Source organism: Perissodus microlepis, chromosome 18 (assembly GCF_051167445.1).
Source record: "Perissodus microlepis isolate ML-2025 ecotype Zambia chromosome 18, ASM5116744v1, whole genome shotgun sequence".
NCBI lineage: Eukaryota > Metazoa > Chordata > Actinopteri > Cichliformes > Cichlidae > Perissodus > Perissodus microlepis.
The window spans coordinates 3,225,951-3,243,379 of record NC_140478.1 but is presented as its reverse complement, the minus strand read 5'-3'; the positions used below and the strand labels follow the sequence as shown (position 1 = coordinate 3,243,379).

At 41.5% G+C, this 17,429-nt stretch overlaps 1 protein-coding gene across 4 annotated transcripts in view; it reads right to left on the bottom strand.

Moving 5' to 3' along the window:
• The window catches only part of LOC146367043 (solute carrier family 12 member 7-like), a 59,425-nt gene extending 43,212 nt beyond the window's left edge, over positions 1-16,213 (bottom strand). For 3 of the 4 annotated variants that reach the window (XM_084913554.1, XM_084913555.1, XM_084913556.1), the window contains exon 1: positions 13,668-14,247. In XM_084913554.1, coding sequence (XP_084769680.1) covers positions 13,668-13,812 — 145 coding nt within the window. In that variant the 5' untranslated portion in view covers positions 13,813-14,247. Of the gene's footprint in view, positions 1-13,667; positions 14,248-16,151 lie in introns of those variants that run through there. The other variant, XM_084913553.1, reaches the window with a different exon arrangement.
• Between the last annotated feature and the right edge of the window lie 1,216 nt (positions 16,214-17,429).

Genomic DNA, 17,429 nt, shown 5'->3' with positions numbered 1-17,429 from the left:
CCTCAAGTGTAAGAATGCGCTATAGAACCAGCATGTAAATTGGTTTTGAATATTGCAAAGTGAAATAGAGTTATCAAAAGAATGTGAAGCTGTGACTTAATGTCTAAAATGCTTTTGTATTCTGCCAAAGAGATATCAAGTAAGGTTGAATTAGAGCCGGGCTATACTTTCATGTGATAGCAATTTGTTCCACAAGGTGTCGTAGATGTTGTGGCGGGCCAATGTAACCTCAGAAGTCATTAAAAACACAGTCATAGTAAAATGACATCCTGGGCAAATTCAAAGCTTCTTAATGGGATTAGATATATCAAAACTCCATATGTGAATACTTTTCAACAGAACCACTGGTGAAATAGCTGTTTCACCAGCGGTGCAAGTTTTAGATAAAAATGTGATGTGTGAAATCTCGAAAGATACACAAGCACACACACTACACTTCAAGGTCTATATAGAATCGACTATTTATTAGCTGAATTACATGGTAAAATCCACCAAACATGATATAGTGTTGATCAACAGCACAAATGGGTTAGCTTGGAGTCCTATGTGTGTGTCACTGTCAAGTGTCCTCATGAGCTACTTTTTTCTCTTTCCCCTCACTACATAAGCAGTCGTGGCAGATGGCTGCCCTGTTAAAGTTGAGTTTTTCCTCCAATGGTGTCCCAGGGCACCCCATCTATGAAACAAGCATTTGAAAGAGACTGCTGTACATAGCTGCATAAAGCAACGTTAATTTCAAGCCACATCTGTTGGTGTACAGTACCCAATTTTTTATTATCTAAACCTCACGTGCCAGTGTTTAATTTTTCTAATAGTTTACTTAGGAAAACAAAGTCAGATTGCATTCATTTTCTGTATAGATCTTGTCAGAACTGTTTGATGGGGAACATGGTCTGTCATCATATAGTCATGTCAGAAAATTTGCAAATCATCATATTATCAGGGAAAAATCAAAAGACTTCTAAAATGAGCTCAGTTCTAAATGTCCTCTGAAAGTTCATTGAGTGAGCGTAAAGGACTCTGACAGTTTGATGCAGTAATCATGTTAACCAGCAGAGGTCTCCATTGTACAAAATGCCACATAGACTTTGTCTATGTACAATAAATGTTTAATCCATTTAAATTACTAAAACACACTAAAATCCATTTGGCACATGTATGTTGTTATTAAGTGTCAGTTAATCTGCAAAAAATGATATGTTTGCTAAGGTGAGCATAAAAATATATATATAAAAAATATTTTTGCAATCTGACATTTGGCACAAATATTTTTTTCTTTACGGAAATATATGTTACATGCATGTGTTGCTTAGTGTGGACAACTCACATGATTTTTGGGAAACAAGTACAAAACTCAAAACTAGACTTTTTTTTTAATCATTTAAAAAACAAAACAAACAGGTATTATAAATGACATCTCGGAGCACACCTGCAGGACCAGCCCACCAGGTTATCTGTGGCATGTGATTTGAGAGCCTCTGGGTTAGAATGACAAACAAACAAAAACACAAACCCATGCCCTGTGAACACTCCCTGCACAATTTAGCTAGTAACAGTTTGACCCAAAATAGACATCCTTTAAACAGGAAACAGGGTGGCAGCTGCTTTTGGCAGTTCTCCAACCCCAAAGGGCTAACATATGGAAAACAGAGCTACACATGATGATTTATGTCCTTTGCGTTGGAAAAAGAAGAAGGACATGAGAACCACCTCGAAATGAAACAGACAAATGCAATGAAGACATTTAATGCTGAGTTTAGGAAATTTGCTGGACTGATTAAATTACAAGAGGAGTATCTAAGGTGTAAAGAGCAACAGTGGATAAACCATGGGTGAAAATCTCCATTTCCAATTCACTGTAGACAAGGATGTTAAAAAACAGTTTTGGCATGTAATTTTAATTCCCTTGTTAGGCAAATGTTTAAATACAATATTAAACTTCTTAAATAATAGTTTCAAGAATGTGCGACAGGATCAGCTGCAAAGGTTGGTACACCAACTCACCAGTTAGGTGGTCTATGTGAATGTGATCAACCAATTTGCTTGGCATAGCTCTAAGGGAGGAAACTGTTCAGCTAACAAAGCCCTAGATTTATATTTAAATCTAGAGTCTGTAGATCCTGACTGTGGTATTCTTCTTTCTATCTAAGGTATCAGTCACATAAGCCTAGAAACCAGGCAGTGACCCAACCAGTTGGTGTATATTCCAACAATTGGTGACTGGTTGCTCAAGGTTGCTGTCTGGGTGAAACTGCATGCAATGAAGGTGTGTACTAAATACCTCCTTGTGATTGCATTGGTTGCTAGTAGATTGCCGCTGTTGGCTGTAATTTGTATGGAAGACGCCAACTTGCCTGGAAACATTTCCTGTAGATTCTCTGAGATGCAGGAAACTTGGAAAAAAAATGCAACGCAAACCTTACAACCTTACTTCACTTTATAATAAAAAGCGCCTTGAAGCAGCTGTTAATGTGATTTGTTGTGCTGTAAATAAAATAAAACTGAATTGAATTAAAAGTGAAATTTCTGCTTTACAGTAGCGATCAACACACTCCGGTTTGTCTACTGCTTGGCAAGTAGTTTGGGTGTCTCTCTAGGACAACATGACCGGTTATCATTTACTACTTCAGTCTCCTTCTCTACATTCGTTTTCATAGAGATGCCCTGCTTTTTGAGTTTCATCAGTAAGGTTCATTCAGAAGCAAACAAATAATTTCAGTATGTGTCAAAACTACGTGCTAAAACTTGACAAGGAAAAAGAGGGACAATATGAAACAGGACACTGTACACATGACACCGGATACTTCTTTGGAAAATGGTGATACCGAGTTGTTTATACAGATTGCATCTTGTCTGTTCAGCACTGTGCATAAATCTGTGCGTGCGTGTGTGCTCGTCTGTCCGAATGCAGAGCAATCTGTGACTTTTGTCTTCTCCAGAAAGGACATATTGTAAGGAGTAAAGTTGTAGTAAAATGTTTTTACATTACATTATGAGTTCTTATAGGGTCACCACTCTAAAGGATCTGTTGGACCTTGATACACAGATAACAGAGGGTCTACATTGTTTGGAAACCTTTTTATTTTTCCCTCGTTAGCATCAGTAAGAGATACAGGTTTTCAGGGGAGGATTTCCTGTTCATCCCCCCTTGCGGGCTCCAAGCAATTTTAAATAATTTCCTTGTCCTATATGTTGACACAATGTAATCTTAAAAGAGCAAAAGCACTGAAAATAAACCACTACCCCCAAAACATCCCCAAAGTCATTAAATGAGGTAAAAACAACAACAACAACAAATCACCCACACACACAAAGAATGAAGCTCACTCAAATAGAAAAATAAAATAGAATATAAAATAAAGAATGAATAAATTAAAACTAAGTTTAATAATATGAAGAACAAAAACTATGTAAATGTGTAAAATTACTACTTTTATATCACGTCACTCTGTATTATATATACATATACACACACCAGCACCTAGGGCTGTTCGATATAAATCGGATGACGATATAAAAACGTCTATCGTTTCATTTTACACTATCGTTTGTTTCGTTGTGTCGCAAAATAAACTGTTTACGGCAATATTTTTTTCATGGTTTTGATGGTCACTGTAGTGGCTATATTAATTTCTTAAAGTTCTCTCTTTCTCTTATATTTAATATAACCACACTACAGACGGACAAGCACCTGTTTTTATGCGTTGTCGTTAGCAACAACGACGGTAACAGCATCGCGTGTCTGCGTGTTTATGTACCACATAAACCTTTCACAATAAAGCTCAAGATCCTGTTGAGACTTTTCAAAATAAACTGAATCACGTGAAAGAGCAGATTATTTATGGATGAGAAGTAAAAAAGAGCCGCCAGGTGCTAAAAAATAAACCCCTTCCTTCCCTCCCCATCTCCAGCTGCCTCCCTCTTCCTGCTCCACCACAACCACCCACACATGCAGGGCCTTGGAGTAGGGGTGTGTCACCAGGGTGCAGAGGAGGCTACCCCCCCCCCCCTCTGTCCCCTTCTGGCTGCCTCTGCCTCAATTTTATCCCACAACTTAGACATTCACATTACTCACACTCTCATTACACATACATATAGGATCTTGGGGGTGGGCACGCTACACGGATTCCAAAAGACCATCAGGGTGTACACCTCACCCCTGGCGTCGTTGCCCACCTCTCAATTTTAAATACACGTAGACATTGAGGGCTATCAGGAGGGGCTATGTGCTTACCTGCTGCTCTCTGGCAGGTAGCTCCATGCCCTCCTGGGTTTTAAATGCACCTTAGAACACACATGCATCAACACTACAATGAGCGGGTGGAGGGAGGTTCGGAGTCTTCTCTCACCCCCGTTCTCTGCAGCCTGCTGGAGCGGGGGGGCTAGAAGGAGGAGTTGGCCCTCCGACTGCGGTCTGGAGTGTGGGGCCTCCCTGCTGCTGCGGAGTCGGGGCGGTCTGCTTCTCCCCACCGCAGGGAAAAGGATAACACCACCTGGGTCTGGGTGCAGTTCCCCCCTCCAGGGGCAAGGGTACCTAGACCCGGTTCGTAGAGTTCTTTGTGTCCGGGGATGGGCGTCCAGGTACACACCGGCTCACTCCTTGGCGGCCGCTTATCAGGGCCTGGAGCCTGGGGCTCGCTCGGGCCACTTCGGAGGTGGGGTGCTCGGTCACTCAGGCACAGCTGGCTGCCGGCGGAGCTCACGGGCGCGTCACTGCAACCCCCCCTGGCTTCTGCTCCGCGGCTGCTGAGTGACCCCTCATCTGGGACTCTCCTCAGCTCTTTCTGGGACAGTGGCGCGGCTGCCCCTCTGTTGGTCTTCCTTGGTCTCTTGTGTTCTGGGGGCCTCTGGATGTCTGGAGTCTTGATCTCCTCCATACCTGCTTCATGCCCTGGAGGACGGGGCTGTGGCCCCCCCACACCCTCTAGCAGATCATTACATGAAGGAACCTTTTAAAAAAACAAGCGCGTCCATGCTCACAGGTGTACACACGGGTGCTCACACACACAAACTACACCCTTTTTGGCTCCTACCTCAAAGCACACTGTGTTCTGTTGATCTTATGTGCTGCACAATAATGTTTAATATTTAGTATTTACTGTCATATTCCCATAGATCATTGTGATGTTGTTTATTCTGTTACTCTTGTTCTCTTCTGCTTGTTTTCTTTTTTCTTTCTCAACAGGTGATCGATATATGCATTTTTTTTTTCTGCCCATTCTGTTGGTTTTTGTTTTTTGCCCTTGTCCCTCTTCTCAGCTGTTTCTCTTTCCCTCTTTCTTTCTCCCCTTCTTTCCCCCAGTCAAGTCTGTCCCGTATTCAGCAAGTGAAAATAAAATAAACAATAAAAGGTGAATCAAATGGACCATTACGGCAAGGCTGGGATGGTCAATTTGGTAAAGTAAATCCGTTGGGCATCTTTCTTTGCCTTTAGACAATAATTCTGATGGCAAAAGAGCCAAACGGGACAGGCAAAAAAATAAAAATAAAAAAAAATAAAAAATAAAAAAATAAAAATAAACCTTAGACTCAAACGTTAGAACAGGCTTTTCCCTGCAGCACGCCGTGTAATAAATACTCACAAAGAAAACGGCGGCTGTTACAACTTATGTCTAAAAATGTATCGTTTCATGCATCAGTTAAAACACTCGACTCCAGCTACATGACGCGCAGCTGGAAACACTTCCCGCAAGTCGAGCTGCCCGAGATTCACAGAATTTACAGAAAATGTTACATTTTTGTGATTTATATCGTTATCGGGACGATAGATGTCTTAATATCGGGATATGAGATTTTGGTCATATCGCACAGCCCTACCAGCACCAATTTATTAAAACTATTCATTTTGCAAACACACATGACAACACCATATATAAAGCTAAAGCTGAGTCTGTACAATTCTAAAAAGCTTGAAAGTCAATATTTGGTATCAGCCCCTTGAGTCTTCCACACAGTTTTCCTGGTATTCTTTAAGTAGTCTTCAGGAATAATTCTCCAGGTTTCTTGAAAGATATTCCAAAGCTCTTCTTTGGATTTGTCGGTTTTTTGTTCAATTTTCTGGTCAGATGATCCCACACTGCTTTAATAATGTTGAGGTCTGGGCTCTGGGGAAGCCAATCCATGACTGACTCCATTGTGTGTTTTTCTATGCAGGTATGTTTTTACTGCATTGGAATCACTGTCATACTGAAACATGTTGTCAGTTAGCGTTGGGCGATTGGACGAATATATCGACTATCGACGATAGGCTGAGCCTATTGTCGATCATTTTTACAAGGGCGATTTTTTAATTTATTTGGCCATGAGTAAGTTAATAATGATGGAATTAATAGAAGCAGTAAACAGAAAAAAAATTATAATAATAGCGCTGTTTTAACAGCACACTCTTTCATCTGCGAGCAAATGCACCCTCCTCAGAGTGCGCCCAAATGTAGCGATGCATTTACGCAAACTCATAACAGAAAGAAAGAAAGGCAGTAACCTATGTTCAGAAAAAAACATTCGGATGGTGGGCACATACATGCTCATGCAAGTTAGTGGTGTTTGAGTCCTTTGCGTCTGCACAACCGGCACACCGCTTTGGTTACATCCTTAGGTTTACCTCTTTCATCCATAAAGCCAAAGAAATCCCAAATTGGCAACTTTATATTTTTCTTGGCAATTCTTTTGTGTTGTAAACACGCAAATCAGTCTGTGCATGATTACATTGCTCCACCCATCAAAAAGTCTGCGCATGTGCGAATATATTGCCCATCGTCGATGTTGTGTTCTGTAATGTTTATATCATATTGCACCACTAGAGGGTGATGTCGCAAAATAAGAGTAAAGCGGAGTCGGTAAAGGTTGAGAGATAGAATACAGTTAGATGGCTAGCTGATAACTGATGTGTGTAACTGCTACCTCTTCGATGTTAGTCTGTGCTGAATTCATTAAAGAGCACTGTTCTTCATGAGGACTGGTTTATTACCGGCCGCTACTACATTTTGGCGACGAGTAACCCCTGCGTGTTTTTTTTCTGCTTTGAGTTTTTTTGCTGAGTCATCATGGCTGCAAATGTCCATCCGCCGCGGATGTTTTTGCCTTGCCCTGGAGATCCTGCTTTGCCATTCAACATGTGGATGCGTATGTTCAACAATTATTTGCTTGTGATCAATGCAACAGGGAATGCTTGGCCTGAAGCACGAAGAAGAGCTACTTTACTTCACTGCTTAGGAACTGAGGGACAAAGGATTTTCTACTCACTGCCAAATACAGGTGACACTTTCGCCTCTGCTGTTACTGCCCTAGAACAATACTTTTCACCCAAGGTAAATGTTGTTGTGGAAAGACATGCTTTCAGACAGCGAACACAAGCTTCACATGAGACTGTTATCCAGTATGTGGCTAGCTTGCGTGACCTTGCTTCTAAATGTGAGTTTGATGACAGGACAGAAGAAATGATCCGTGATCAGCTAGTGGAACATGTGTCTAGCCCCAGCATAAGAGAAAGACTCTTGCTGGAACCTGATTTGACACTAGATAAAGCTGTTACACTGGCAACACAAATGGAATCTGCAGTTCAACAAGCTAAATCCATAGCTGCAGACAGCAGTACTCCAGTCCAAGCTGTGCAGTCTCACTCGCGCTCCATGCAGAGGAAACATAAATACAATGCTCACCCTGCAAAGCCATCTCATGCAACAAAAACATGTAAGAACTGTTTTAGATGTGGTTCAAACAGTCATTTAGCCAACTTTCGTCAGTGTCCTGCTGCCAAAGCTACTTGTAAACTGTGTCATAAAATTGGACATTTTGCTCGTGTCTGCTGCTCATCCAAGACAAGAGATGTACGGGAAGTGCATTTACCAAAACTCACAGTCCTTTACTTAACAGATCCTTCTCATGCATCAAAAGGATTGCAATGCAGCATAAATGTGAGCACACCTACCTCATCAGCTAAGGACATTGAACTGATTGTGGACACAGGTTCTGCAGTTTCTATCCTGCCTAACCACATCTACGAAGAGCACTTCAGTGGTACGCCACTAAAACCACCTGACCTTCAACTAGTTACATACACAAAGAAAACAATCCCTGTGTTAGGCTGCCTGCAAGTCACAGTGAGCAGAGGAAATGCATCTGCCTCAGCTGTGTTCTTTGTTGTAAGGAAAGGAACTCCTCTTCTTGGAAGAGATCTGATGGAAGCGCTGAATGTCAGCATTGCAGGCAATACTGTTCTACCTCCATGTACTGATCCTACTGCTTCTGTGATGTCTACAAATCCATCACCTGCTTCTTGCATCCCTGCTGCCCCAGATATTGGCTGTGTGCGTGCCTTTGTGCATAAAGTGAAAGTTGACCCAACAGTCAAACCTGTGCGTCAGAAGCTGCAATGTCTCCCGTTTGCTGTGAGGGCTTCAGTTTCAGCAGAACTGGATCGTTTACTCAAAGCTGGTGTCATTGAACGGATTGATGCATCACCATGGGTATCCCCAATTGTTGTGACAGGACAGAAAACTGGTGGAATAAGGCTGTGTGCAGACCTCCGTGAACCAAACAAAGCTGTGATCACTGATTGCTACCCCTTACCACATGTAGATGAATTGTTTGCCAGCTTACAGGGTGCAAAAATGTTTTCTACAATTGATCTTGCAAATGCATACTACCAGCTGCCCCTGCATGAAGATAGCAGAGATTTGACAGCATTCATTACACATGATGGACTCTTCAGATTCTGCAGAGTACCTTATGGACTGGCCTCTGCCCCCTCAGCTTTTCAGAAAATGATGGCTGAAATCCTTAAAGACCTCCCAGGTGTCCAAAACTACCTGGATGACCTTATTGTCTACAGTAAAAGTGTAGTTGAGCATGACCAAAACCTTAGCACTGTCCTGCAGAAGCTCAAAGATGCTGGACTTGTGCTTAACGAAAACAAATGCCATTTTAGGAAGACATCGCTACGCTTCCTAGGTCATGTTGTCACTGCTGATGGCATTCTTCCTGATGAGGAGCATATTGATGCTGTTTTGAGAGCCCCTCCCCCATCTGATGCTGTTGCTCTGAGATCCTTCCTGGGCTTGGTGTCATGGTACTCCAAGTTCTTGTCAAACTTTGCAACTGTTGTAGCCCCTATGCGTGCCTGTGCTAACGACAAGAACACCTTCACATGGACTTCAGATGCACAAGCGAGCTTTGAAGAAGTAAAAAAGCTCCTGGTGAATAGTCCTGCACTGGCACTGTTTGACCCTGCCTTGCGTGTTGTGATCTCTACTGATGCAAGTGACTATGGGCTTGGTGCTGTATTTGCTCAAGTGCAACCTGATGGCACAGAAAAACCTGTGGCGTTTGCTTCCCGCACACTGTCTGCAACAGAACAAAAGTACTCAACTGTTGAAAAAGAAGCTTATGCTTGTGTGTGGGCTGCAGAGAAATGGAGAACATATTTGTGGGGCCGACGTTTTACTCTGCGGACAGACCACCAAGCTCTGACAACACTGCTGAGCACCAAAGGGATTAATAGGGCTGGAATGCGCATCGCCCGCTGGTCTGCCCGCCTCCTGTGTTTTGACTATGTAACCAGTAAGTAACCAGTAAGGTAGGCGTCACGCACGGAAACCTTCTTTTCTACCAGGAGAGAGTGTGAGGATAAGGAAACCCCACCATGTCCCTAAAGGACATCCCAGATTTACCCCTCCTGTAACAGTAACAAAAGCCAAAGGCTCGAATGCCTTCTTGCTGAGTGATGGAAAGATTTGGAATGCCACTCATCTAGCACGTTGTCGCCCTGTGACTGAAAAGAATGCTGACACTGCTAGGTTGCACCACACCCAGACTGGCTCACCTACTGCCAGAAGACTGCCACGCGTCAAGTACAAGCCTCGTTGGCACAAAGACTATATTGTACCATAATAGGTTGCTTGAAAAAGGACATTAGAGAAATGTCATTACTTGTTCTATTTTGGGTTTAAGAAGAACTGATTTCCTGCCACCAATGCACTAAGAAAAAATTGTAATGGAAAAACTGGAATAATTTCTTTTCATTTTACAATTTCAGGCTTATTTAGCTTTTCTAGTTGTAGTATTCTGATGTTATAACTATTGCGACATTTAAGTTCACCTGTGTATGTTTGGTTTGCTAAACAGTGAATTACTTTATTTCTGTACTACGCTATTTGGTGAACTCTTTTTATAAAGAGAGAGGAGATGTTGTGTTCTGTAATGTTTATATCATATTGCACCACTAGAGGGTGGTGTCGCAAAATAAGAGTAAAGCGGAGTCGGTAAAGGTTGAGAGATAGAATACAGTTAGATGGCTAGCTGATAACTGATGTGTGTAACTGCTACCTCTTCGATGTTAGTCTGTGCTGAATTCATTAAAGAGCACTGTTCTTCATGAGGACTGGTTTATTACCGGCCGCTACTACAGTCGATTACTGTCAGTTGGAAAATTTTTACATATCGCCCAACTGTATTGTCAATCCTACATTTTCCAGATATTATTCTATGGTGGTTCCAAATATTTTCTGTGTTCATAATTCCATCAATTTTGACAAGATCCCCAACACCACCAGCTGAAATGCGGCCCAAAACCATGAGAAAGCCTCTCGGTCGTTGCGTACTTGGGCAAGACACTTCACCTACTGCCTACTGGTGATGGCCAGAGGGGCCGATGGCGCAATATGGCAGCCTCGCCTCTGTCAGTCTGCCCCAGGGCAGCTGTGGCTACAACTGTAGCTGGCCATCACCAGTGTGTGAATGTCTGTGTGAATGAATAGTGGTATTGTAAAGTGCTTTGAGGGGTCCCGAAAAGCGCTATATAAATGCAATCCATTATTATTATTATTATTATTATTGTATTGACAATAATTTGAACCAAAAATGTCAAATTTGGATTCATCTCTTCATGAGACCTGTTGCCACTCGTTCTCACATCAGTTCTTCTATAATTTGGAATACTTCAGTCTTTTATCCCCGTCTTAAAAATGAGTTCTTAGGAGGCAGCCGTCCACTGAGACCATTTTTGACGAAGCTTCTGTAAACAGTAGAAAGATCAACTGAAATGCCAGATACAGCTCTCAGGTCCTTTTTCTATTTCTTAACAGCATGGCTTTTAAATACCATCCATATTCTGCATACAGTTTTAGACCTCAAATTGTTTTTTAAGAATATGATACTTATCATGCCAAGACATGTCAAGTCCACAGCCAATAGTTCTTTGGTAATCACTTTGCTCCATCTCCTTCCAATCGTGTTACCTTTGGTGTTTTTCAAAGATTCAAGAAATTAAAAATTGGTTCTTTACTAAGTTTTCAGTTATAGTAAATGGACTGGTTCTTATATAGTGCCTTTCTACTCTGACCACAAGTGCTTTACACAACTGGCCTCATTCACCCATTCATACAAGCACTTTTTTTCTGTGTAAATGCTTTCTAGCTAACATTCACATTCAGAGAGCAACTTGGGGTTAGTATCTTGCCCAAGGATATTTGTCATGCCTGGAGCAGCCAGGGATCAAACCATCAACATTCCAACCTGGGCTACCTCCTGAGCTACAGTCACCCCAACGTTATGTGATTTGGTTCTACAAATCATGTGCGTCAATGTGGAGTCTAACATTTAGATTAAAAAGAGAGTAATTTTATTTAGCGCTATCCAAATTGTGACAAACAAGACTGAGTGCAACATATGACTGATCACTGAAAATAAATGCATTTAGTCACTGTCTTTGTCCTTAAACTGATGGTGGATTAAGCACAAAAACGCACATGTTAAACATTAAAAACACCAAACTGGGTTCACAGGAGAGGAAAAGGAAAGAAACTGGGTTTGTTGAAGAAAACCTGCCAGTAAGCATGTCGGATCACAGTCTGTGAGCTCTTAAGTTTAACCATTGACTCTCTTTCTGAAACAGATAACCATGTACACTTAATTTCTGTCAAATAAATAACAAAGTAACGTGTCATGGTTTGTAGTTCTTCTCAGACTGTATTTACCTCATTTTAAGACCTACTAAGAAGCAAGCTAATTTTTAATGTGGTACTCATATGTAAAACCTTAGAGTTTAAAGAGGGTCTGCTCTCTTTTTAACATTATTATAGTGAGGGTTAGAATATAAAAAAACCTAACCTGTTATGCTTGTTTTACTGATACTGATACTTCAAATCTGCCTCGAATCTCACAAATGCTTTGGGGGAACATGTCCTAACTGGTGGATCCAGAATGATGACCATGGGTGACTCGGGCTCACTCTGAAATCTAACTGATCAAAGTCAGAAAACAAAAAACAGATAAAAAAGGCCCACATATGAAAGACGAGCAAAAGAGGAGACATAAAAGAAGTTTAGAGAGAAGCAAGACAACCAGAGTTCAAGGCAAAAAGACCAGAAATGCCTTAGCTAAAGACAAACCTACATTTATTGCAGGAATTTTCCCTAAATGGAAAGTATGCCTGTTCATAAACATGACACTTGTGCAGTAGAGTTAGTTCATCAAAATATTTAAACAAGGCAGTGTCTTGTAATTGGATTTCATTCGAAGCCATCTCTGCAGACTTTTGAGTCTAAAGTAATAAAAAGAACAAGCACGCCTAGATTACAATAAAGATATCAGCTGACATTATGACTTTATCACTTAAAAATCTTGAAGCAATTTTTTGTCTTTCCAGAAAACAAACACGTTTGTCCTTCAAGCTTCTCCGCTTCTTCGAGCATTGCCCCGTGTCTGTTCTGTTTCTGCAACCTACATCCAGTAATTTTCTAACATCTACAAGTCTTTATGTTGAGGACTTGCTCCTTGTAAAATTCTCTTACTGATCCATTTAAAAACTGTGGCAAAAAAGTAGCCAGAAATGCACAAGAGGAGTTTGATAGATTTCAGACAGTACAAGATCAGAATGTAGATTTTTGCAGTAAGATGAGAAAACAACCAAACGTTTCACCTGTTGCATACAATCCCACTGCTGAATATTAAACAAAGACTACTATTTGAAGTCGCGTTGCTCCCAAGCTTCGAAATACGACTTCAAGGTATCTGGAACGTGTAGCACAAACAACCTGACCCAACCCCCAAAGCGGTTGACTGGGAAACTGATGGATGTAAAGAGGTACAACATGTGCACAAAGAAAAATGGTTAAACTAAGTGTTATAAAGGTGAAAGAAAAACAGGCAGTAATTTTAAATGGTATAATAATATGTCATGTAAGGATATAGACTTTGTACTTTGTCACCATAAAACAGTTAGGCCTCTGTTACACAACTTCCCTGCTGTTTTAGGGTAGTTTAGTTTACTGTATATTTAGTTGCTTTGTTCAAGAACTGACATACAAAAACACATGCAATGAGGCAAGGAGCCTTAACCATCATTCAGGGCTGCTAAGGCATACATACCAACACCAAGGCCCTCCTTCCTGCCCGACTGATCCAAGTGCAAGTTATAGCTAGTTCATCTCTGACTTTGCATTTTTCCTTGTGGGTGTCTATATGTGTTAAGCATGTGCCTGTCAAAACATGCATCTGTTTGTGTCAGCGCGCTTCCAATGTCATATTTAATCTCACAATGACGCATGCAGTTTATCAAAATTGCACACCTATACTTCCCGCAGTGCATGCTGGGATAGCAACCACAAAACCCCCAAAAAGCAGGCTTGTGTATGAGCACATCACCGAAGCAAAGAACTGTTTACTCCTACCTGAAAAAGGATCCTCTGAATTGTCTGCCTCTTGCTCCTCTGAAAAGATTTTGCCCAAACTGATAGGTCTGTTCCCTCCAGCTGCAGCTCCACTGTTGCTGCCATCTTCCACATCCTCCACTGGCACCACAGTGAAGGTGGGCATCTTGATTCTTCTTTTACCCGGAAGAAACTATGAAGAGATTACAAACTAGGAAGACACTGGCTTTTCCCACAGAGAACAGATTTTAAAAAGTGTCCAGATAAATGTAAATAAAAGGACTGAACCCGATGAGGCAGGCCAAACTTCACTTTAACCACAACATGGCACTCAGATCTTTTGTTTCCCTTCTTTTTGGTGTGTAATCCAATGTCCTCTAAACCCAGGGTGAAAGTACCGCCTCCTGCACATGAAGCAGGCCAAAGTCCTCCTGTGTATCAAGTTACGCCCTCTCCTTGTTTCTTTCCCTCCCTTTTCTCCTAACTGCTTCAGCACTGTTGGCCCACGTGACCCTCTGTTTACCATATGAACAGTTAGTCCACACAGAGGAAGCCCTGCAGCCCCTCCCACTCTGACGTCCCACTTCTCTCGCACACACCTTAGAAATGCAAGATGGCAGGGAAGCAATATCCAGAAGTACATATAAAAAGGATCTGACTCATCCACACGAAGCGGAACACCCGAGTCATGCTTAGCAGGACAAACCTAAGTCTGTTTCTTTCTGTTAACTCTGCTTTCGTTTGTTCCTCTCCCTTCGGGCTAATAGTTGTCGTCTCTGTGTTTTTCCAGGTAAACGAGAGGAGTGTTCCTTTTCCCACATTGCATGATGGGTAATGAGGAAGAACAGCGATTCAGAATATTCTTGCTCTCTGACGTCCGCACACATTGTAACAGCAAAGGAAACACCTTGGAAATCTTGAACAGTGACTTTCCTCTTTATTTCTCTGTATTTCCTGTCTGTTGTGAGTTCCACGATGGACAGTCACAGGCGGAAAAGAGTGAGCTTTGAATAACAACGGCCACAAGTAAACATGCATTGTATTTAGTTTGTGGGAACAATTCTTTTATTACCCATCTTTCTCTTTAAAAGGCTGGCAGGGCCTGTCTTACTCAACTATAAACTACCTGTTACGTCATATCTTTGTGTCAGTACTGTGAAGTCTGAGTACTGAGAAATTATATAAGTGTCTGTTTTTGAAAGTGTCTGTGTCAGTCAGTATATTTTGCAGCACGTCTGTTAGGTGTTTAAAAGGAAGCTAAACTACATATCTTACTTGAGAATGCCATTTTGGCTTTTGAGGTTTAAAACTATAGTAAAATATACTATGGTCTGAAATTATACATGTCTGTATTCATCTGATGTATTTTATACCACTTGTATTTAAAGTTTAACACATTAAGTTATTCTAACATAAACCCGAGACACATGGAAAAATGCCATTTACACCCTGAAATGCAAGACAGTATGAACAAGTAGCTTTACTGCTACTGTTTTCTGTATTATTTTGGTAGTTCAAGTTTTGCTCTTTGCTCTCCAGGCGGATGGTATCATTTTTGTGCTATTTGTTAATTTTTTTAATATTACATTGCCAATCCTGGACCTCACCCACTACATAGCATTATTAATCTGGACATTAACTACACAAATGCCTTTTTGTAACATTTCTAATGAATACATTAGAATCACGTAATAGATTAATTAGACAAATCATCTCAGAAAGTTGATTCTGTTCATCTGTATGTGACGTTTTCAGTGCAAGAAATATTTTGTAACTTATCCAAGCGACTTCTTCAGTCTTGGCTGACAACAACACATTTGCACAAAGTACAAAACTAGCACCACTGACTAACAGTGGGCCGTGAGCTAGATCTCTTAGGCTGTAAAATTCCCGTCAATAATGAATTTAGAAGTCGATGTGTAGGGTTAACCAGTAAGTGCCACAGATCAGGATTTTATGTTTGTCTCTCATAATCTATTGGAGCACAAACTGAGTATCATGAGGAGGCTACAACAACACAAAGTGAACAACATCGCCACAGACACAGCAGCCAGGGAAGCAGAAGAACATCATGTCAAGAAAGCATGTTGTTCTAATAGTTTCCCGTTACTTTTGTTCTGCAAACACAGAAACACAAGCACTTCAACTCAGAGGCTGCACTCTGCAGGCCGTGTGTGCACTGAATGATACAGGACCACTGTAACCAGCTCCTTATGTTATTTCAGAACTTGTGCTGACAAAATAACCAGATACTCAGTATTGTTCACACTGACAATTTTGTGCACCCCTATGTATGTTTACACAACTTATAATGTAGCAGGCTGCTGGGGATTACTCTGATCCCCTTATTGACAATTTGAGAGGTGAAACACAGTTTCGCACAAGTTCATGTACGAGATTTAAACTGCAAACGCCAACATTCACGCTGTGTTTATGTTCATAACAGAACATCTCTCGAACACACTTCTTGTACAGCTTCACTCTGCTTACATTACGTGTGCTCACCTGCAGACACAGAAACACAAGCACTTCCGTTCAGCGGGGATTCACTCTGGAAGCCGCTCGCGCCACGCGCGTGTGCCAACAAGATCTAAGGACCCCCAAGCTGCCCTACCCAGTGCCTGCGCGAGGTCCACTCATGGGAATTATAATAGACCTGTCGCTACCCGAGGTACCGATCGGGTTTCCGGTACGGATCGGGTAGTGACAAGACCCTGTGCACGAGAAAATGCTAACTTCCTGGTTTGAGACCGGATGTGGGGTTGTACATTTCCGGTAGCTTTACTTTGCGGTCAATCGCTACTGCGAAGATATACTCCAAAACCATGTCCAAAACTCGAAAACGGAAAGATCGCGTTAAGTTACAAAGAGCAGAAGGCGGGAACATTCACCACTGTTGTGTCATAAACAATCTAATGATCAATTTTGACGTTTAAAGAGTTTCGATCGATCAGTTGTTTACATCACTCAACACAAGCAGAACTGCATTACTGCAGCAGAAGACACATCATCCACATTCAGAAGCACATCTCTGTATAGTGACTGGTCTTATGATTTAAACAGGCAAATGTTCAGCATTCAAACTACAGGTGAACAATAGTCAAACCAGATGTTTCCCCGTTATGTCGATATCAGCTAGTCAAGTACACACCTACACAGCATGTTAACAAACCGTGAAAAAAAGCCACACAAAAAATGAATGATTGCTGGTAAGGGTTTCTATACATTAGTATGTACGAAGGGTATGTTGTGACTTTAAAATTACAGCGGTCCCTCGCTATAACGCGGTTCACCTTTCACCTCGCTGTTTTGCAGATTTTTAGTGCAAGTTTGCATGCTTATTTTTACGTCACATTGTGTCCTGCGTCCTGATCGCTGCAGACGTTCTCCTCCGTGACGTCTCTCCTGTACAGTACAGAATCGCTGCATCGATCGCTAGCAGTGTGACTCTGAAGTGCAGTGCTGTATGTCCACGAAACGTTTTGCAACATCAAAAAATAAAATTGGCTACTTGATTTCACCTATCGCTGGTTATTTTTAGAACATAACACCCGCGATAAACGATGGACAGCTGAGAAATATAACATTTGAATCCCTTTTTTCTTTTGCTCTGAGGCGCAGGGGAAAAAATATCGACAAGTCGATGAACATCATTTACAGATATATTGGGTAAATGCCCAAGACATCTATAGAAATGTAAATCGCTGCTTGATTCATTCATTTGCTTAACTTGTTTTGGACCGTAAACAAGGCGCGAATAGGACACCGGAAACAAAGCTCCCC